This window comes from Mastigoproctus giganteus, chromosome 12 (genome assembly GCF_048544385.1).
Source record: "Mastigoproctus giganteus isolate SK-2022 chromosome 12, ASM4854438v1, whole genome shotgun sequence".
Classification (NCBI taxonomy): domain Eukaryota; kingdom Metazoa; phylum Arthropoda; class Arachnida; order Uropygi; family Thelyphonidae; genus Mastigoproctus; species Mastigoproctus giganteus.
In genome coordinates, this window is record NC_143586.1 from 23,227,226 (window position 1) to 23,251,305 (window position 24,080).

The 24,080-nt window shown below is 36.9% G+C and overlaps 1 protein-coding gene across 1 annotated transcript in view; it reads right to left on the bottom strand.

The window, feature by feature from the left end:
- Positions 1 to 24,080, bottom strand: part of LOC150076780 (lethal(2) giant larvae protein homolog 1-like) — a 227,416-nt gene that overhangs the window by 63,628 nt on the left and 139,708 nt on the right. Inside the window, exon 14 of the mRNA XM_090386649.1 lies at positions 16,956 to 17,122. Within this exon, the coding sequence (XP_090242775.1) occupies positions 16,956 to 17,122 (167 nt within the window). The remainder of the gene's footprint in view (positions 1 to 16,955; positions 17,123 to 24,080) is intronic.

Sequence of the window (24,080 nt, forward strand, 5' to 3'; positions counted from 1 at the left end):
ATCTTGAGTACTGTATACAGGTCTGGAGGCCTCATTTCAAGAAGGATGTAGAGCTGCTGGAACGGGTACAGAGAAGGGCAACAAGATTAGTAAATGGAACAAAGGGTTGCTCTTACGAAGAAAGGCTTAAGTTTTGCAAATTACAGAGTCTGGAGACTAGGCACCGGCGAGGTGATCTGATAGAGGTGTATAAGGCTTTGAATGGTTTGAGCATGCTCAATGCCAATGGGATTCTTCATCTTTCTCAGAATAATCACCTCAGAGGGCATAAATTCAAATTGAGGAAGGACGGATGTCGGATAGATGTGCGGAAATTTGCCTTTGGCCAGCGGGTGGTTGGTTGGTGGAACCGACTTCCATCACTTGTTGTTGAAGTTGATAGCCTAAACAAATTTAAAGCTCAACTGGACAGGTATTTCGAACGAACGGAGGGGTGAAATGGGAGAGGGTTTTTTTTTTTTTTTTTTTTGGCTGATGCTGAATAAGCTTGCTTTCTTGCATCATATGCCTCTACTAATGCTAATGCTAAGGGAGTGTGTATTTTATTTTTTTTTTTTATGAAATTAATTAGTGTCAAACTATTTTTAATAAAATAAATTTCTACATAACTTAAAAAACCTGCCATTGTGGTTTGTTATCATGCCAGTCAAACTATTCTTCTTCTTCTGGCATTATAACCCAGGGTCTTAGCCTTCTCAATGATGTTCCACCAGTAAGCCCTCCCAGAAGTCAAACTTCTCCAACTTTTTATTTTCATGGTCTTTAAGTCTTATCTAACGTCATCCATCCATCTTTTCCATGGTCTTCCTCTTGCCCTCCTACCGATAGGTTTCCATTCCATTATCCCCTTAGTTGTTCTGCTGTCATCCATTCTCATAACATGTCCCAACCAGGCAAGTTTCTAGCTCTTCACAAATCTGACGATGTCTGCACCCTGAATAAGATTGTCAAGTTCATGGTTCATTCTGATCCTCTGGGATCCACCAACGTCTTGTACCAGCCCAAAGACTTTTCGCAAAATTCTAAGTTCAAACACTCTCAACAACCGCTCATCTACTCGTTAAAGTCCAAGTTGCACAACCGTATGTTACAACTGGTCTAATGAGACTATTGCATATCCTTAATTTTAAATGTCCGTTCAATACTCTCGACTTCATTAGTTTTTCATGCACATAGAAGCATCTGTTTCCACTAGGATATAGGACTTAATTTCACCTAATAGTCAAACTATTAGGTGACAAAAGTAGAATCCATTCTGCTTTCTTCAATATTTTGTTAGGAGCCAATCTTCCAAACTATACCCTATAACTTGTTAAGGAGTATATATTTTTTTTTTTTTTTTGAAAATGCAAGAAGATTTAATCAACTTTTTGTTGAGCCTTTTAACAACTAACTTTTTGTTAAAAAGGAACAATGTTGAACTACAAATGATAATCTACCAGATATCAAAACTTAAGATTCAATAGAGCCAGTTCTACTATCTTAAAAGTGGGAATCCTTGTAATAACCTTGATACATGAATAATTAAATAAAGGATGCCTAATATATCCACAGTAAAACCAAACTAACAACTTAATATATATAGAAACCAATGAGATGTCTTTTTTTGTTCAGATTATCAATGACTGCTATATGAAAATATGCCCATTACTGATAAAACCTTTTATTCGAAAAGACAAGGAAAGGAAAGATCTAGAAAAAATAATTTTGAAAAACAAACTGTCAAAAATCCATTAAAGTATTAAGCAATTAAAAATAATTGTGTTCTCAAAACAGAAGTAGGCAGAACACTAACAAATACTATACATTTACTTATATATAAAATTAACTTGCAGTGATTTTGGCACCTCAGTGACTAGGTGGGAAGGAGCAGCAGCAGCAGTGCGTAGCACACGCTTCTTGATTAGACCGGGGTTCGAGCCCGTCACCACCAAATACGGAGGATGCGGAAAGGTCAGGGAATGACCACCGCATATCCCGGAGTAATATGGCCTTAGTTGCTAATGCTCCTAAAAACCAAATAACAAACAACAGCAGTGATTTTGCCTATTGCAGAATTAATGGGTTGCACAGTGAAAAAAAATCTACCATAAAAGGAACAAAGTCCTTTTATGACAACTTGATATTTTGAGTTGTAATGTTACTATTAATAGTTGAGTTCTCCCCTTCCCCCCACCGGTGCTGTGGTTTGTGAACATGGGATCAATAATTAACCAGACTGCTTTGTTTTGAACAAAAAAAAAAACCTTTTCAAGAGAAGTTTTGGGAGTGCCTTCCCCAAATGCAAGGACATTTTGTGCTAGGGTAAACGTCAGATTTGAACAGAGGTAGCAGCTGCTCAGAAAAATGGCAGAATAAATGAGAAAAATCTAGTTTTTTTGGATATGTGCACTTAAGGAACTGGGATGAAGCATGCACTATCAGCAAAGCTTTGGAATATGATTTCTGATCAATATAAAATTAATATAAAAAAGGCAGAGTGAGGAAAGAACCCCAAAGTCCCCCAATATCAGAGCTACCATTACCTATCTGAATTAAACAAAAAAAAAAAAAAAAAAAAACACCAGCCATCTAACTGCAAAACTCAAAAGATAATAGGATTGCAGCTTCTGTAAGTGACCTCTGTGCTAAACCCAATCAGATTCTTTGAAAAGATGATAATCAGATAATACAAAACTCAATCAGAATATAAAGTTGGCAGGATGATTAATGACAATAATCAGAGGAGGGATCTAGAAAAATTAGGCATGTGGTCTGAGAAATGGCAACTGAAGTTTAAAACTTACAAATGCAAGGTACTGCAATACAGGTAGCAGTAATCCCAGAATAACATACCAACTGTGTGATACCAAACTCAGGATTGTGGAAAACGAAAAAGAGCTGGGGGGGGGGTAACTGTATAGCCAGATATGGAGTTGTCTGATGGGCTGGCTGCTAACAGCTGATGGGGTTTTGTCAATGACATATAGAAATTCTGCTAGAAGGGATAAGAAGGTGATTACCAGTTGTATAAGACAATGATTATGCCATATCTTAAGTACTGCATGCAAGTCTGGAAGCCTCATTTTTAGAAAGGATGTGGATCTGTTGGAACAAGTGCAGAGAACAGCAAGAGATTAGCAAGGAGAACAAGAGGATGCTCTTACTAGGAAAGGCTCCAGTTCTGCAAATTGCAACATCTGGAGACTAGGCACCTCTGAGGAGATCTGATTGAGTTTGATTTTTTTGAATTTCTCTCTCCCCTCCTACATGATGGGAGGGGAGAAATTCAAATTGAGAAAGGATGGTTGCAAGACAGATTTGTAGAAATTTGAATATTGGAATAAACTTCCATCTGGTGTTGTGGAAGTGGATAGGGCCAACATGAGAATGGTGAGAAACGTCGGATAACTTACGTGGAAAATTAGTTTCCCGATACGGCACTCTAGCGCTGCTCGCTCAGTAAACAGATGGTAGGTGTTTTCGGTATGGAGCAAAGTCGAGAACGATATATATATGATTGACAGGTAGGTGTGGCAAACAATGTGCTGATTGGGTATGCGTGAACACAACACACGATAACATCAGTTTAGTATCACTCAGAAGCACTAATGGTAGTTGTCCTAATGAACGCTTTTCATAATGGTGAAAAAGAGTTCAAACCTCCACTTGAATCCCATGGGATTCAAGCGGAGCTTGACCCCCTCCTGAAGTGGAGGGGGTAACCTAACCTTTTTTCTTTAGAATCAGTCATATTTAGAAATACATTCATAAAAAAATTAATTTTTTTATGACCGTATTTTTTATTTTCTTGTTCAATATTTTTTTTTTTTTTTTTATGTAAACCCCAAACACGAGAGGTATTAGAACTCGGGCTTGCATAAAACCGAGAAATTTCAAAACCGAGTTTAACCGAAGTTTACTCTTAAAACCGGTTTTAAAACCGATTTTCTCAGACTTAGGGAAAATAATTAAAAGCTTATAACACAAGTATTTATTTTATCTTGGGTAGATTGTACAAATCGTAATCAAATCTTTTAAACAAAATCTATCACCTCTTATAGTGAAAAAAAAAAATAATAAAATAAAATTAAAATGCTCCAAAAAGGTAACCAGCTTGAGATTATACAAAATTACAAATTGTATTCAAATCCTTTGAATAAAAACTATCTTCTTGTATAGTAAACAAAAAAATAATAAGCCCTATAATAATAATAATAAATAAATAAACAGCTTGGGGAAATTACTTTACTATTTATTGCTCAGCTTTTTTCTGAAAATGATCCTTTAAAAAACACAGTATATTAAACATTTTTCCTGATCGACTTGACCTTATTTTTGTGTTAAAGAGACCAGTGATCAAAAACACTCTTTCAGATTGGACACTTGTTGGTTTAATGGTCAGCAGTGCTCTATAAACTTTCTCCAGCTTTTCACTTCTACTGCTAGTTGCCTCCAAAATTTTAAATTCTTTGCAGATTTCCAATTCACTCGGATATTTTGAAGGCTCTTCAGTTAATCTCTTTATTACACTATCATACTCTCGCATGAGTGTATCTCCGACATCGGAACTAGACGAGTCTTTGTTTTCTTCTAAAAGAACAGTTTGTTTATTTTCAGTTTCTTCATTCAACGCTAAGACTCCTTTGGAATGTTTTGCAAATAATCTCTGATAAATCCCTTCAGCACGCTTTTTAGAAACTTGCTTACTTGGAAAATCAAAAGTTCTTGAACCTGAATCTTCTTTCCTAAACTTTTTGGGGTTGTGTAGATAGCTCAGCAAAGTCACAGTTTGGCAATTTCGTCTTGCATTGTAACGCTGCAAAAGGCTTTGGTGAAACTTTAAAGCAAATGGGTTTTCTGCTGTATCAAGCTTAGCAAGCAGAAATTCTATTGAAGACTCTGCTTTAAGTAAGTCTGTATCTTCTGAGGTCATAGCCTTCAGAATCATTTCAACTGGTCGCGAAGTTTCACAAAGCAATTCAAGTGTTTTCCAGTCATCATCAGACACAGCTTCAGTTGACAGTACTGCACAGAGCATTTGGAATGCAATTTTTCAATTTCAAAAATCTCTCAATCATATAGAATGTGCTATCCCATCTAGTCTTGCAATCTAATGTAAGTTTATATTCTTTCCCATTAAATTTTGCTTTAACAAAATTTTGTAATGTCATTTTAGGTAGGTGATTTTCGAAAAAGCTTGCAAATTTTTCTGACTTTGTTAATAGTTTGTGCAATATTAGCCATTGGATTGAAGAAATAAATGAACTCATCAGTAATAATGTCGGTTTGATAAAGCATGCCTTGCTGTCTTTCTTCATCATCACTACTTTCTTCATTATTTTCATTTTCTTCATTGTCTTTGGGAGACTCAGAGACTGTCGCACCATAATTGATTGCTTTTTCATAAAGTACATCTTAGTAAATTAATAAGAGGAGTTTACCTCAATAGGAGTTTACCTCAATTCTGCAGCGTCAGAATTAGCCTTTCATGCCATTAACGAAAAACATACTTTTTTATTTAACGAGGCCAAAATACTTAACGTTCAACGTAATTATACGCGACTATTAATTGCAGAAACCATTGAAATTAAATTACACGAGAATTCTGTTAATGTTCGGCGGCCATATTTGATCTCCGATGCATGGACCTTTACGCGCATGCGCGAAGACACATAATCACTATTTAAGTTGCAGGTTTTGCCTGATTCGGTGATTTTCATTCCTGTGATCACGACAGTCGGTCGAAAAGCATTGTCAGCTTCAGGAAGGAAGATCGTTTTGAATATTTTCGTTATTCTTTTAATTGCGTTAATTTGAATTTTAATTGTTTTGAATTGATTTTGAATTGTGTTAAATTGATTATTTAATTATTTATATTTTACTTTAATTATTTATATTTTACTTTAATGGACCGGTAAGTTGTCGATTTTTTCGTTTTTTCCGTTTTAATTTCTGGAGGGTATCATACGGAAGTGTTCCACGTTCTATATTGAGGTAAACTCCTCTTATTAATTTACTAATATTATTATCAACGTAGAACATATTGAGTATTACAGCTCTGATTCATACTATCTAATTAATTTCCAAACTCTTATTGACTATTCCATTCTCTTCCTGTCTCTCCAGTAGTATACAATCGATACACACAATTATGGGAGATTTTTTGAATGGCTTGGTACAAAATTACATTAAATCTACACTAAGGTACTCGGCCCAAAGTTACCATATTTCTTTCCTAAAATATTGCCTTCAAAACAACATCGTTCCGAAGTTTGCCAGGGTGAATTTAAATCAAAAAATTTCAGGCATAAAACAACTATCACTGGCGACATCACGTAATATTGTTAAGCTTGCCTTAAAATCTCGATATTCGGATAAACAAAAATACCTTTCCCAGGTTAGGAAGCTTCGCGATAAATTAAAAAATTATCTACATCCGAACGATTGGTCTGTATTGAAGACCTCCATAGATTTGCGACGGGAAGCACAAGCCTCAGAGATAAAAAACAGACACGTTAATAAGTTGCAAACATTATCGAATAGTTCAAGACACGTTCATGCGAATTCTAACACATTGTCGCGAGCTTGCGACCAAGTTCACACGAGTTGGGTGACATCCCCCCCACAGACACATAACGCACTACCACAGAATATGTCGGCTAGTTCACGAACACCCCCTCACCCAGTATCCAACGAACCGACATATCAACAGGTTACAAATCTTTCCTCGTGTACACTATCGCAGGACCAGATTTCACTTTTATCCAAAGGATTAAATTATAATTTACCACCTCGAAAGCTGCCAAAAAAACAATGCGTAATTGATATTGAATTTGGACTTCGTAGTGTTCCACAAAAAGATGTATTTATTCAACAAGTTAACCAAGTAGTGAATAACATAAAAGAAACGCGACTTCCTAAATTGAATACACATGACAGTTCAGCTTTACGAGAACTTCGAGAAAATAAGGACATTATTATACAGAGGGCAGATAAAGGAGACACAGTGGTAATACTAGATAAACATGATTATATTAATAAGTTAGATTCAGTTGTGTCTGATACCTCCACTTATCGTGAAGTGGACCCGACACTGTTTACCAATTTGGTAAATCAATACAATAAAACGTTAACCACATATCGTAAAAACGACTACATTACTATGGTTCAGTTGAAGGAATTGAAGTCCAGAACATACAATATTCCTGCACTTTTTGGTCAGGTAAAATTACACAAGCCTGGATTTCCGATTCGACCTATTGTTTCCTACAGGAACTCGGCATTTTCAGCCTTAGCCACATATGTATATAACATTATAAAACCTTTTAGACAGGTTATACAATTTGGGATTAAGAATTACGATACATTATTTAATAATCTTAAAGACTGTAGACTCGGCGACAATGACAATTTATTCTCATTAGATGTTACATCATTATATACGAATGTAAACGTTGAATACACATTAGATATTATTTGGGATATGTTAAATAAAAACTCGACACCGACTAATTATACGAAGCTGCCTATTAAGGAAATTTTTCACTTAATTAAACTATTAGTTGAGGCTAACTACATCACCTTTCGAGACAAGGTGTACAAACAAATTTTTGGATTACCAATGGGTTTGAGCCTGAGTGGCTTAATGTCAGAGATCTATCTCTCAACGATTGAGCAGATACATTTGACACCTTTTCGTCCCCGTATCACATACTATGGGAGGTATTTAGACGATGTTCTAGTTATTACCGATAGTAGTACTATCCAAGACATTTTACATTCGTTTAATAATATTCATTCTAGACTCAAATTTACATTGGAAAGGGAAGATACGGATACTAAATCATTAAACTTTCTAAATTTCACGCTTACCCGGGACTCGAACAAAATACAATTTAGCATCTATCGAAAACCCACAAACACCGGTATGCTTCTACATTATAATAGCTACCACCCGTTCACCTACAAAAGATCGATTATCTTTAATCAATTTCTAAATGCCTATAAATATTCAACGACCGATTCTGCTTTGGACTCAGAAATACAAATATTAACTAGCAGATTCTTGAACAGGGGTTATCCCATTAACACAATAAATCGAATTAGGGTACAAGCTAAGGATAGGATACAAAATACTGCACCAATCAACAATAGTAATATCAAAAAATACTTTATTTCTGTCCCATACGTTGAACAGTGGCACAAACAGCTTAACAGATTCTTTAAAGATACCGAATTTAAAATTATAGCTAGGCCTATACGGAAGTTACACACTATACTGAACAATCGCTCGGTTCTTTCCGCGTTCGCAACACAAATTAATGATCTAGTATACAACATTTCTTGCGGTGATTGCGACTCGTCTTATCAGGGTTCGACGCGGTTTTCTCTTAATATTCGTGTAAATCAACACGAAGCCTCAGTTCGTGCTTCTCGTTCAGCAGCGTCAGAATTAGCCTTTCATGCCATTAACGAAAAACATACTTTTTTATTTAACGAGGCCAAAATACTTAACGTTCAACGTAATTATACGCGACTATTAATTGCAGAAACCATTGAAATTAAATTACACGAGAATTCTGTTAATGTTCGGCGGCCATATTTGATCTCCGATGCGTGGACCTTTACGCGCATGCGCGAAGACACATAATCACTATTTATGTTGCAGGTTTTGCCTGATTCGGTGATTTTCATTCCTGTGATCACGACAGTCGGTCGAAAAGCATTGTCAGCTTCAGGAAGGAAGATCGTTTTGAATATTTTCGTTATTCTTTTAATTGCGTTAATTTGAATTTTAATTGTTTTGAATTGATTTTGAATTGTGTTAAATTGATTATTTAATTATTTATATTTTACTTTAATTATTTATATTTTACTTTAATGGACCGGTAAGTTGTCGATTTTTTCGTTTTTTCCGTTTTAATTTCTGGAGGGTATCATACGGAAGTGTTCCACGTACTATATTGAGGTAAACTCCTCTTATTAATTTACTAATATTATTATCAACGTAGAACATATTGAGTATTACAGCTCTGATTCATACTATATAAAGTACATCTATAACTGACAGATGTATACAATGGGCTATACACTGTTGATGATTAGGCGTAATTTGCAATGGGCTATACATTGTTGATGATTAGGCGTAAGATGCCAAACTTAATCATCATTGCTGCTCCATTGGTGGTGCAGGCAACAATATCCTCATCCAAGTTCAAACCAAATTCCTTCAAGTGTCCATTCACAATTTGCTCAGTTCTTCTGCTATCAAGTGAACCATTAATCTCAATAAGACCTAACGACCAATGATTGTCTTTTGAATGCACATTTATATTCACATACCTTTTATTTTGTATAGACGTATATTCATCTAGAGTCAATGAATACCGTGCACCCAAAACCAATGAATTTTAGAAATGCTGAATGAGTTCTTCTTTCTTAGTTTTATAATAATTCAGAACCATATTTTTAATTCCATTCACTGAGGCTGGTGGTAATTTATCATATTTATTTCTCTGAAGGTGAAGGCTTGATTGTATAAACTCACTCTTGGCTGTTTGTTATTTGTTGTTATTTGGTTTTTAGGAGCATTAGCAACTAAGGCCATATTGCTCCGTCACTCTTGGCAATTGAATTAAAAGAAAATCCATCTAAAGCAGCTAATTTTGAAATCTCTTCTTCCATAGATTTTTTAACGATAAAGTTTTCTAATGTTCTTACCATTTTTACGGAAGGTTCACCGTTATCTTGTTTAATGTCAATCTGATGCATTTTCTTTAAATGCAACATCAAAGATGATGTAGATCCTCCAGACGACTTCATTATCTTCTGACATTTCGAACATTGTGCTTCATCTTTGTTTTTCGAGCAAAAGAATTCCATACATCTGATTTCATCTTAGACATATTAAGAGTAATAAATATTAATTAGTAGTAATTTATATCACCGACAATTTTAAATAAAAATATTGAAGATAACAAATGCACAATACTATGCGTCACTCCTGCAAGCACTGAATGAAGAGTCTAAATGAGGCAAGTTTCAAAAGATGCAGGTGGGAAGATAAAAAGGTACCCACATCCTAGATTTGGGCCACTTGCCCATGAGATTCGTACCTAAACATAAAATAAAATAAAAAAACATGTGTAAAACATAAAGCAGTTGAACGATCCAGATAAACGAACAAACAAAAGAAAATGTGCGTAACAAAAAACTATATTCGAGGGCTAGCTAAAAAAATATTCAAATCCGGTTTTAGAAGTTCGGTTTCGGTTTTAACAACTCAATATGAAAACCGGATTTAACCGGTTTATAAAACCGGTTTGCAAGCCCAAATTAGAACCTATAGTACTTAGTACCGTGCTTGGGTTGGAGGTTGAGAAGACTAAAGGAGATATTTGTTGACATTGGACTTGAACTTCTGTAGACTGTAATTATCAGGAAATATATATGAAGGAAGGTTGTTCCAGAAAACGGCAGTTCAATGAATAAATGAGGAAGATGAAAAGTTGGTTCTGTGAGTTTGAAGTTGGACAGTAAATGGATGCTGGCTGGTAGAGGCACGTATTCAGACTGTTTTGAAAGAGAGAGCGGGAATTATAGAAGCTAATTCAGAAGAGCAGTGCCCATGGAAGTATCTGTAGAAGAGGCATGCAGCAGAAACAGTATGTCTATGAGAGAGCGAGTGGAGAGACTCTGTTAGAGATGAATCATTAATTAACCTAACTGCCCTCTTCTGAATGGAATCAAGAAACCTGAGAGAGGTTTTGGGGGCACCACCCCAGATGTTGGAACAATATTCCATGGCAGGGCGGATTTGCGATTTATACAGAGTGAGCAGCTGTCTGGAAGTAAAGTAACGCTGAGAGCGAAAGAGAAAACCAAATTTTTTAGATGCAGAGGATGCAATATTTGTAATGTGCTTGAGCCAAGAGAGATTAGAAGTCAGGGTAATCCCCAAAAGAGATATACCATTTTGCCTAGAAATCGGAGTGTCACTAAAGATAAGCATAGGAGCAGAAGAATCCTTTTTGCGAGAAATAAGACAAGACTGAGTTTTAGAAGGGTTGAAATCAACTAAGTTGTCTTTGCCCCACTGGAGAATTACCTGAAAATCGGCATTTAAGGAATTGGTAGTAGATTTTCGAGAAATTGAAGCTGATTGAGCAGGACAAGGTTTCTCAAAATGGAAAGTAGAATGCAATGTGCTATCATCAGCAAAACTATGGATAGGATTTCCAGTCAATGGAAGAAGGTCATTAATATACAAGAGGAAAAGAGTGGGGGAAAGAACTGAACCTTGGGGGACACCGGCATTAGTGGAGAAGTTAGAAGACAGAGCCATCTACCATAACCCTCAGTGAGCGATCAGAGAGAAAACTGGATAACCAATTACTAAAAACAGGTGGCAAACCATAAGATGGAAGCTTGTTTAGCTGACCTTTATGCCAAACACGATCAAAAGCCTTTGAGATGTCAAGAGCAACTACTTGGGTTTCACCGAACCTTTCCATTTAATTTGTCCATAAATGGGTAACATAAGCCAGAATATCACCAGTGAATCGACACTGACGGAATCCATACTCGCGATTGTTGATCAGATGGAAGGTTTCTAGGTAATTTAAGAGTTGGTGGTTAATTGATTTCTCCATTACTTTAGAAAGAGTAGAAGTAATTACAATGGGACGATAATTGGATGGGAGGGATTTGTCACCCTTTTTAGGAACTGGATGGATATGAGCAAATTTCCAAGCAGAAGGAAAAACACCTTTGGAATAAGAAATGAAAAAAATGCGCAAAGAACAGGAGTAAGTTCAAGAGCACAGGTTTTGAGAACAAGTGGAGAAATACCATCGGGACCTGGAACTTTCTTAGCAGCCAGATTGTTCAAAATCCTTCTGACATCCTTTTGACAGAAGACCACAGGAGGCATTGAATGGAGTGTGTTGGGAATGGTGGGAGGTGTTTTACCAAGATCATTAATACATGAGTTGGAAGAAAAATGGGATGCTAGCAGGTCAGCTTTATCCTTGGCTGAAGTTACAACAGAACCATCTGGTTTGGACAGAGGTGGGAGCAGAGATGGGCAAAAGTTGCGGCAAGAGACCAGAATACTTGGCTACCATTAGGGCAAGAAGCAAGTTTTCTACTCTTAGCCTGTTCAAACTCTAGTTTGGACTGATTAATAACTGCTTTACAATTGTTGCGAGCTTTGGTATAGGCAGAAAATGAAACTGGAGAATTAGAAACACGCCAATTACAATATGCAACATTCTTCTCTTGAACAGCCTTAGCATATTTATTGGAAAACCAAGGTTTAGATAAAGGACGAGATTTTAAAGCGGAGTGTGGGATAAAGGATTCCATTCCTGCAAGAATAATTTCACTGATACGATCTGAGCAAACATTCACATCAGAAGTTTTGAAACAGTAATCCAACCAAGGAAAAGAAGAAAAGTCTCGCAGGTCATCCCATTTTGCGTTCTTGTAATGCCAAACAACACGTGGTTGGGAATAGCCATGAGATAAAGGTTCCATTGGAGAAGAGACAATCACCAAGTTGTGATCTGAAGTGCCTAAAGGACCTCTCACTTCGACCTTGTACTTAGAAGGGTTGTTTGTGAGAAAAAGATCAAGCGTATTGGCTGTATGATTAGGATTGTCTGGTATTCTTGTAGGTAAATGAACAATCTGTGCAAGGTCATTAGTAACTGCAAAAGCCTCAGCATCTCGACCAGCTGTGTCGGTGTGACTAAAAAATGGAAGCCAGCAGGAGTTGTGAACATTAAAATCACAAGAAAATTACCTCACTGTTAGGAAAGTTGGACTGGAGAAAGTCAAGTTGCAAAGAGACGAAGTCAAAGAGCTCCAAATGATTGGTGGAATTGGGAGAGCGGTAGAGACAACAGATAAATTTGACACAATGAGGTACAAAGATCAAAGAGAGGAGATTCCAAATTGCCAAGTGTCTGACAGGGAATATCAGAATGGACATATGCACAAGTACCACCTTTGAGGCGAAAGGAATCATACAACGAATAATTTGGGCATCTGAGATGAGCAGTAGTTGAATCAACTGATAACTGAGATTCTGTCAGAAAAAGTACATGGGGTTTTTCAGACTGCAAGTGGAAATGGACATCGTTGAGATTATAAATGAGACCACGTATATTTGTGAAATGAATTAGGAAGTGCTTGGGAGGTTTAGATCTTTTCGCAGATAAGCTTGCTCTATTAGTTTGACAATTCATGGTGTATTCAATAGTAAGAAAAAGTAGGTGGGACATGCTGTATGAAGTAATGAAATTTTTGGATACGGCGTACATATGGTAAGAATATACCCAGATCCTTGACATAATGTGGCCTCGACAATGCTCCCCGCATACACACTACTCGGACTCCCTCCAGTCACTGTCTGGCAGAGTAGAGGTAGCAAGATTATACGATAGCTGATCCGGAAGCCTTCTAGATAGTTACCAATAGGTTCGGTCTGGTGTACTAACTAGCGGCCGGCCTGCGAACACCGTTTTAGAGCTGTACCCTCGAAATGTAAGGAATATTGGATCTCGCCACGATGTTCATCATAACCTCAAAAGTCATCAATCATACTGCATGATGGAAGAGATAGGGAAGGGTTGACCAGAACTTTGCTCTAGAGACTAAACATGGATTCCACCACTTCAAGCCTCCAATGAGCAAAGTGGTGGTATTGCACCGGTTGATGAGAGTCATCTACTACCTAGTATTGCCTGGTAACATAGAGGGGCGGCGTTCCTCCATGTGGTGTGGGCGCCACACGTTGACCCTTGCTTACGTTGGTTCACACCTGGGTGGTCACCCACCATGTACTTGTGCATGGAGGTTATACCCAGGATTACTAACAGTCCCACCATTATGAAGGTGCAGGCAGAGGATCTGGCTGTCACAGATCGTCCAGACTTCTCCGAAATTGGGTCCACTTAGCTTGAGTGTCACCCAAACATCAGTTCCATCAGCATTTTAGACTCCCAGGTAGCAAGTACAGCTTGTCTGGCATATCTGAGAGAATGTCTGTGACAACCTCAAGGAATAATATGCCCTAATGGTGAGAAAAGGTCAGGTCACCTCCATTTGAATCCCATGGGAGCTTAAACACCTCTCGAAATGGAGGGGGTAACCTAATCTTTTTTCTTTAGAATCATGGGTGGACTAGCGCATAAATTGTTTATTAACAAAATATTATTTTTTTTATTACTGTACTTTTATTTTTAAGGTCGGGTTGTGAAATATAATGAAAAATAAAGAAACTTTTTTTGTAACCAAACCTAAATCAACAGTATAGTAAAAACACTCATGAACTCCAAAAATCTGCTTTTAATAATGAGAAAGAAACATAATGAAAAACATAAAAATGAACAGAACGAAACTTTTATTAATTTAGTTTTCATCAAAAAAATCAACCGTTTTATTTTCCTTACAAATTTCTTCCATCTTTAAAAGATTCATCACTACTATTACCTGTTTACCGTTCATCACAAAACTATTATGCACCATTCTTTACTCATAAATACACAGTATAATGCAAACCAATGACTACACAGTAGCTTGTCATCTGTTGCACCCACCACCAATCATTTCATCGTTTGCCATGCCTACCTGTCAAGCAATATATCCTTCTCGATTTTGGCTCCAGACCGATAACACCTACCATCTGTTTACCGAACGAGCAGCGCTAGAGTCTGGAAACTAATTTTCCACTAAGTTATCAGACTTTCTCGTCGTTCTCGTGTTGGCTTTCTTTACCTTAGCCCTGGATAGTTTTAATATATTCAGGGAAGAATTGGACAAACTATTAGAGGGGGATGGACAGGTGATGTGAGAAGAGTTGTCATTTTTTTTTTTTTTGGCGTATAAGCTGCTTTCTTGCATCATTTGCCAATATTAATACTAAAATAAATTATCTTTATTGATACCAGTAATCTAGAAGTATGGTATACAATCCCATTGTGGCTATAGCCAGGGAGCAATACAACTAAAATATTGATTGCCAGGCCAAATTGCTAATGGATGATATGAGCCACACTTTATTATACTAACATAAATATACTATGCTAATTTACAAATTAAAATAAAATTTCAATAGAATTAAACAAGAGATGTAAACTCTCACATAAAATAAATTTTTTTAGTTTAAATCTCTGCAGTTCAAGTTATCGCCTTCTTTTAGCAAAAAAGTAATGACTATAAACTATTCGTTGCAGTAAGTCATTTTTTCTAAGAGGGCTGCGTAAAATTAATTAGGGCTAAATGTTCTTATTTTTATGTGTGGAAAAAAAAAAAAAAAAAAATAGGATATCTTCATGGCATTTTATATTCAATATAGGAAAATACTATATTTCTCCAGTGTTTTTCAAAGAGTGTTTATTTATATCACTAGCCCTGTATATTCCATATACTTACTGATATTTGAATGACAAAAATATTTTTTACTGAAAGGTAGAGGTGGTCTATGTTCAAAATGTGTACGGCTAAATATGGTTAACAGTTGTATCCACTGGAATGATTAACTGTAAAACTAAGTTCCTCTAACCTTATTGTATTGCCAGAACAGGTTTTTTTTTTTTTTTTGTTATAAAGTAGATATTCATTTCCATAGTAACCTTAATTGCAAACTTAATTACTCATTTAAAACAAATTAAATCAATGTTAAAATAGGAAAGCAATTAAAAATACATTATGTATTATATGTATACACGAACATTATTTACTTGTATTACTCATTAATTTTAAGAAACCAAGGACAGAAAGAAATCTAAAAGGAATTCTGCTGCATCTCTTGATAAAGTTTATTTTTTTATTTTTTTTAAAACAGTGAAGAGATCAACCCTCGAAGGAATTTGCTGCCGCTTCCTCCATTCCATGTTTGGATCATCTTTAGTGAGAATGTCCACCCTTTTCACAAACAAAGCAAACAATCTTGATCCTCTTTGTCGTAATATTATTTACATGCGGTGCTGACTGCATTTCCCCAACCTCTCTTATCCAACGCTGCTCCAACTCAGTCAGATCCTTGCTGATTATATCAGCATTGTGCAATTCCAGCATTTCCACCATGTCAGTTATGTTCACTTCAAAGCCACTCTTATTTTCCAATTTCATAGTCTGTAACTGGATTTTAGGGACACCAAATGTACTCTGATCACATATTCCACAACACACTATTCATCATCATGACCAGAGTGACTTCCTCTTATGATTCTGCAATGTTTCCTCCAGAACTTCTAAACTGATGGAAGTTCCTCACCCTCTGTTTCAGTGATCAATGCATGGTCCATTGGAGATAACAGGCTTCAAATGTCACTATCAACCCCTTGGTCCCTTGGTTAAAACAAGGATATCAATATTTGTTAGCATGAAAACAAGTTGTATATTGTCATCCAGGTCTTTAATGTTAAGGTGTCTAAGTATGTTATCAAAAAAGTGTGAATACCTATTTAAGGAGAGAATAAGCTAAAGTTATTATAGTTAGAATTTAAAATTATAATATATAGAAATTACAATTCAAAAATTGACAAATTGGAGACTGCTTGTATTAAGAAATCAAACAAGGAATATTTCAGTAAAGAGATACAATATAAATAAAAATAAAAATAAATTAAAAAAATAACCCAATACAAATTAAAGTATGGATTTGTGTTATTCTCTTTACCAAAATATTTCTTGGTTTAGAATTCTTAATAGAGGCATTTCCAATTTGTCATTTTTTGAACAGTCATTTTTATGTCATATTTGATTTTACATTAAAAATGATGTTATATAGAATTACTGGACTCTTCTCTTTTTTTGATCTCTTTATCCAATTCTGTAAAATTCATTTGTTGCTTTATCTTTTTTCTATCTAACTCTAAAAACTACTCAGAACTTTCTGGCTTTTTCTTTTCTTTGAAACTTGACTATTACTATCACTGCTTTTCTGGAATAAAGCAGAAACTTACTTTGAACTGCTCTTCTGAACATATTAGTACCCTATGATTCCCAATGAGTTCTGGAGCTTTCGACCTGTTATTCTTTACTTCTAATGGCTCGGGTAATGGACGTCCAATACCATCCATTATTTTAATAGCAATAACTGGAGCCCTGTGTTTCAACTGTATTTCTTTACCTGAAAATGTAATAAGAAATATGTTGTACAAGTAACTAAACAGCTTTAACTTTTAAACTGCTAATTCTTTTATGAAAGAAGAGCAGCTTACAAACTATTGAAATATCTTGCAAAATAGTCTACATACCAGCAAATTATTAAGTAAAGGCATAGGGATTTTATTTCAATGCAGGCTTTGAAATAATGTGGTAATGGCATTCTTCTCTGCATTTTATTTTTGCCTTCCTTCCTTCACTGATATTGAATTGGGCTCAAGATCATTTTAGAAATGCCATCATTATCAATAAGTCAACCTAAATTACTGATACCATTTTTAAACTGAACAGCATCACCAAATGAAGCAAATCTGTTATTAATTTAAAAATTCCAACATACTGCCATAACAGCTATTTCAGGACTTACTGGTCCCTCATTAGACAGTGAGTAGCATATACCACAGAGTATAAGTTGTTGTTATTTGGTTTTTAGGAGCATTAGCAACTAAGGCCATATTGCTCCAGGGATATGCGGTGGTCATTCCCTGACCTTTCCGCATCCTCCATATTTGGTGGCTCACGGGCTCGAACCCCGGTCTAATCAAGAAGCATGTGCTATGCACTGCTGCTCCTGCTCACCTGGCTACGGAGGTGCTCAGAGTATAAGTCTTGATGCTGTTAATGGAGAGAACAGAACGTCCCTTAATGGAAAGACAGAAAAATATTCTATTTTTAATAGCACATAAGTATAAATGGGCCTGTTGTTGGGATCCATGGTACAATGAAATAAGATAAGTGTAAATCCAGTAAATATCTTTAATTATGAATACTTTGGAGCTTTCGAGACAATCGTGTCTCTTCTTCAACAGAGTTTGAACTTAACGGATACAGTTATGCGTGCAGTGAGGCATGTGAAGGCACGTTATTCAGTCATTAAACTGGCGTTCATTGTTGCTGCAGGGACATGCACAGTTCTTCTCCAGCGCTTGTCGAGGTATAAAACAGTTGTCTCCAAGATGGGGTGCAGTCTGACGCCCTTGCAGCGGTTCATGGCTCTCAAATTGCTCAATATATCGAGTGACTCCAACCATAGGCAGAGGCAGAAGTGCCTGGAGTGGTCTATTTCATAGTCTCGTTTGGGATTGAGGTCGTGGTGGGTAGCCCAGAAGTGCTCTGCGATTACGGACTGGTCGGTCTCAGCAAGGCGGATTGCTCTGTCGTGTTCCCGAAGGCAGTCTTGAAGACGTCTCGAAGTCTCTCCTACATAGCAGCCGTCACAGTCTCTACAGGTTATGTGGTATATTACACTGCTGCGTAAGAGAGGGGTGACAGGGGTCTTTACACTGTAAACTAGAGAACGTATGCTTCTATAGGGCAACTGTACGCATTTCATGCGGTATTCCCTGAGGATTTTAGAAATCCGGCCTGACACGCCTGGATAGTAGGGAACGTAGGCGGCAGGTATATTGTCCTGGGTTGGTGGTCTTGGGTGGACTGTGAGCTCTTGTGCTTGCAATAGGCACTTGTCTAGTATTGTGTTGGGTAGCCACAATTGATTAAGTCTGTCCTCACACGAGAAATCTCACTGCGCCTAGCTGCCTCTGTGCTGGATGGCTCCAAGCTCTGGAGAATAGAGTGCGGGCAGTGCTGTTGAGATGACTGGGGGCATGGCCAGATCTGTAGTTTGTGAATTTCCCGCATCACATAGGCTTACAGTATACTGAGGTTTCCAGGTGTGGGCCCACACGTTTTACTAGGACGTCCAGGAAAGGGAGTGATCCGTTAACCTATAACTCTAGAGTGAACTGGATAAACCCAGACAGGGAATTGAGATATTCTAGTAGTGTTGTTTCACTACTAGAATATCTAGTAGTAGTATATACTGCATAACCTGTAGGGACTGTGACAGATGCTACATAGGAGAGACTTCGAGATGTCTTCAAGACCGCCTTGCGGAACACGACAGAGCAATCCGCCTGGCTGAGACCGACCAGTCCTTAATCGCAGAGCACTTCTGGGCTACCCACCACGACCTCAATCCCAAACGAGACTACGAAATAAAATAGACTACTCCAGGCACTTCCGCCACCGCCTATGGTTGGAGTCACTCAATATATTGAGCAATTCGAGAGCCATGAACCGCTGCAAGGACATGAGACTGCACCCCATCTTGGAAACAACTGTTTTATACCTTGACAAGCGCTGGAGAAGAACTGTGCATGTCCCTACAGCAATAATGAACGCCAGTTTAATGACTGAATAACGTGCCTTCACATGCCTCACTGCACGCATAACTGTATCCGTAAAGTTCAAGCTCTGTTGAAGAGAGTGTGCTATTATTTGACATCAGACAGATTACTGTTATTGCATCTCACTTTTATGCTTGTCATAACCTCAAAAGATATGATAAAAGAGATGAAGAAATGCTGGTGCTTTGCTCTGGAGACCAAAGTTTAATGTGTATGACGTCTGTTACAAAATTAATGAGACTGATTTTATAAAAAAATTTTATTGAAAAATTAACAAAGGGTCTCTCCTTCAAGTAATCCCAGCACTCCTTCCTTCCCTAAAAGCAGTACTGGAAGTTTTCTTTTGTGAGGTCCATCGGTTACAGTGCAAAATTCAGTTCGTGGGCTTTCAAACAGAATAAGCAGAACCCTTTTCTGTAGCTGTTCAAGGACTTCTCGGTAGAAAGTCTGATTGACAGTTTTACTGTGAGGCACAAACTCTTTGTGCACCAATCCAAGTCAATCAAAAAAAAAAAAAAAAAAAAAATCCCAGATGGACATCAATTTGATTCTGGATTTGCTCATTTGTGCTTTCTTCAGGCATGGCAAATTTGTAGTGTGTGTGCGCCATGCTTTGCTCTGCCTTTTTATTTCTGGATCGTACTCAAAAATCCATGTTAATCATCTGCTATCACTTGCCAAAGAAACTATGGCTCAGTTTCAATATGATCAATTGAGAAGGTCAAGGCATATGTTCTTCTGATTTTGCTTCTGTTCTTCAGTGAGATTTTTTAGCATGGCCAACTGCTCTGTTAAAACATCATGGACAGATCAGTGATTCATGTTCAGCTCAACTGCCATCAATCTTGCAAGCAACTGTTGGTCAGGCAAAGCTGTCTGATGAACAGAAAACGTAAATTCAGTTTTGTGTTGAAAACTGAATTTACATTTTCAGAAATTCATTTAGTGCTACAATGAATAAGCAGACATATAGGAAGTGCATCAATCATCCAGACAATTTTTGTTATATTTATGGACGGTTTACCCCAAAGACTCAAAGGAAAAATATATCTACGACATTACACAAAACTTTTGTATTCTGTTTTATTTCGGATGTAAAACTGGTAATCAAGACAAACCTTGGGCACCTCACAAGTGTTGTATTACCTGTACAACAAACCTTAGGAAATGGTCACATGGCAAACTCAAAGTGTTAACTTTTGCAGTCCCTGTGGTTTGACGAGAACCATCTAACCACATTAATGATTGCTACTTCTGTATGACAAATATACCTGGTATGTCTAAAAAAAGCAAGCACGCTATAATATATCCAAAGATGCCTTCTGCAATTCGGTCCATCCCACAAAGTAGCGATTTGGCAGTACCAGTGCCCCCCAAAAATTGGAATAACAGTAGTGGGGAAGATAACAGTGACCAAGTTCAAGTTGAGGATTCCCCAAAAGCCTCCACTTTGCAAGATTTTGACTATCAGCCAGTAATTTCAGATAGTGAGGTACATTTAATCAAACAAGATGAGTTGAAGGATTTAGTTTCAGACTTAAATTTGCCAAAAGAACAAGCTGAACTGCTAGGTTCTAGGTTACAGCAGTGGAATATACTCGCAGCAAGAACAAAGATTTCAGCGTTTCGAAAAAGACATGATTTTCGAAATATTTTGATACGGAGGACAGCATTGTTTTTGCAAAGACATTATTGTACTTCTGAAAGCACTAGGTGTCGTGCATGTCAGATGAATGGTGTTTATTCACAGATGCCTCAAAATTAAGTTTAAAAGCAGTTCTGCTTCATAATGGCAACAAATTTCCATCAGTTTGTGTGTTGCATTCAGTTGGACTTAAAGAAAGTCGTGAAAGCATGTCTAAGGTTCTACATGCCATAAAATACCAAGATTATGGTTGGAACATATGAAGTGATCTTAATGTTAATGGTTTTTTTGTTGGTCTGCAGGGAGATTTCACAAATTTTTTTTTTTTGTCTTTGTGGGACAGCCATACAACAGAAGAATATTAATGCAATGTAAACTATATTCCATTAAAATATAATGTAATGTAAATTACAATTAATTACAATGTAATGTAAAATATATTCCTTTAGTGCAAACAAAGTTCTTCTGCACCCACACAAACTTGGATTTATGAAAAATATCGTGGGATTAGATTAATAAGGGACTAGATAAATAAGGTAATGGATTTGCATACTTGAGATGTGTTTCCTAATTTAACATATGCAAAACTTAAGGAAGGAATTTTCATAGAACCCCAAATTAGGGAACTCCTGAAAGACTGTGCTTGAAACCTAGTTAAAGGAGGTTTAATTGGCAGCTTGGCAATCATTTAAGGTGGCAGTACATGATTTTTTGGGTAATAGGAAAGAAAACTATGAAATATCGGTGTCTAATTTACTCAAATGCTACAAAAACATGGGCTGTCGAATGTCATTGAAAATTCATTTTCTTCATTCCCATCTCGAATTTTCCCCCAAAAACCTGGGAGATGAGTGATGAACAAGGGGAGTGGTTTCATAAAGATATTTCCACAATGGAAAAGTGGTACCAAGGTTGCTGGGATCTTGCAATGATGGGGGATTACTGCTCATTCCTTGTGAGGGAGAGTAATCTGGAATACAAAAGAAAATCCCTTAGTAGCAAACATTTTTAAGGACAATCACAGATATGCTGATTATATATTATTGAAATATAATTATTTTGCAATGATTTATGATATTTTTCTGAAGTTAAATGAGTTATAGAGAATGTATAATTTTTTTTATACTTGTATTAACAACTTTAGCATTAGCATTAGTAGAGGCTAATGCTAATGCCAAAAACTAACCACTCGTCATCCATAATAAAGATCCTTAGATGTGTCAACCAAACAAAAACCTAACAGCTACAATCTGAAGAACAACTAATCATAAACTTAACCTGGATCTGACCACTGGCTTAAACTGGAGTCATTATCTGGACTTGACCACTCACACGGACGGGACAACATGTCCCAGGAATGGCATACGAAGACCTGACAAAGATATTGTACAGTTTGCTGCCAAAACATCATTAGGCGATCTGAACCAGGTATCCTCACTCAGTTCACTTTCCTTCCCTTCCCTTGGCAGGGGGATGGTTACTCTGTACCCTTCCCCCTGCCATCCCCTATCTTCATCTGGTGAGGCATGGGCCTGCCCCACCGACTTTTGGGGTTATCTTCACTATTGACCCCATATTTCTGTCTTTCACCTCCCAGTCTTCAGTCTCCCTTCCCTCTCTAGCTATCTTGCAACTAGCGTTTGACTCCTGTCAAAACTACACAAGCCCCACACTAAAAAAAAAAAAAAAAAAAAAAACGAAAATTAACTCTACCCCACATAACTAATATCTCTTTTGGCCTGACTCAATTTCTAACCTTTCTCCCCCCCCCCCCACTTTTTTTTTTTTTTTTTTTAGGTCCTAGCCACTGAAATCTCAGGAAATTAGGTGCCAGGACCTGCCAGAGTATATAGTAAATCTCTAAAATACTAGTGTACCTGGTCTGCCTCCACGAGGTATAGTGTGGGCAACGGTGGGTCTCATTTGAGACACAATGGCTAAAAGACCAGATGAACAACGGTACAAAACATTACACAATACAATATCCATACACTTTTAAACCTCTGGCCTCTACAGCGTTCTGTATCACACCACAATGTATACGCGGAGATGGGGGAAACCCCTGGTGCCGTTAGACCCTAAACACACTATACCTTTGGGTTGCCAGGCAGGCACTTTACACACAATTGACTAGCCCGGTTGGCACTATATACACTGGGTGTTGTATGTAGTGAATACAACGTAATTACAGCAGGCCCTCTTTATAATGTGGTTAGCTCTACGCTGATTCGTTATAATGCTGTTCTTATATTATAACCCACATCTCACTCTAATGCTGTCGCAACTCACTATAAGGCTCTTTTACCAGCGTAAAGATTAAATTTTTGGCATGTTTATTGAAAACATTTCATCTGATGTAGTCAGTAGCTTGAAAATGAATAGCAAAGTTTCCCATGCTGACTTGCGAAATTTTCCCATGCTCAGTGAAATTTTCTCCCACACTAATTTAATTGCACTACTATGACTTGTTACATAGTTAAGAGATCAACATTTTAAAAAATGATCAAGTATATTGCTTGTAATATTTGCGTTATATGCATTTATCCGAAGTCTAGTCATTACTCGATATAGTGTTAGACATCGTCTGTAACGGACAGTTTACTCAAACATTGTAGCATAATTAATGCATCGCAGTTACATTTTCGAAGATTAATAATGGCAGATAAGAATTAAAAAGGAACAAAATCTGGATGCGGTACAAAGCCTACTAAAGTAAGAGAAAAAGACTGCATTTGAAAATTAAATTATACGTTTTGAAGCAAATCAATTCCGTTCAACGACAAGTGGATGTGTGCAATCATTTACGACTGGCAGATTCAACTTCAAGAACAATTATAAAAAAAATAAAGAATTAATTTTAACAGCGGGAAAGATGGCTGTTCCACTGCAAGCAACTAAGCTGGCTATTATAATTGTAATGGAGAGACTTCTAAATAATTTTATTGAGGATAATATCCAACACACAATTCCGTTAAGTTAAATATTATTAAAGAAAAAGCAATTAGCCTATATAATGATCTGAAGAAAACTCACCTTAAAAAAAAAAAAAAAAAAGTGGAACCATTTAAAGCTAGTAAGGGCTGGTAAGA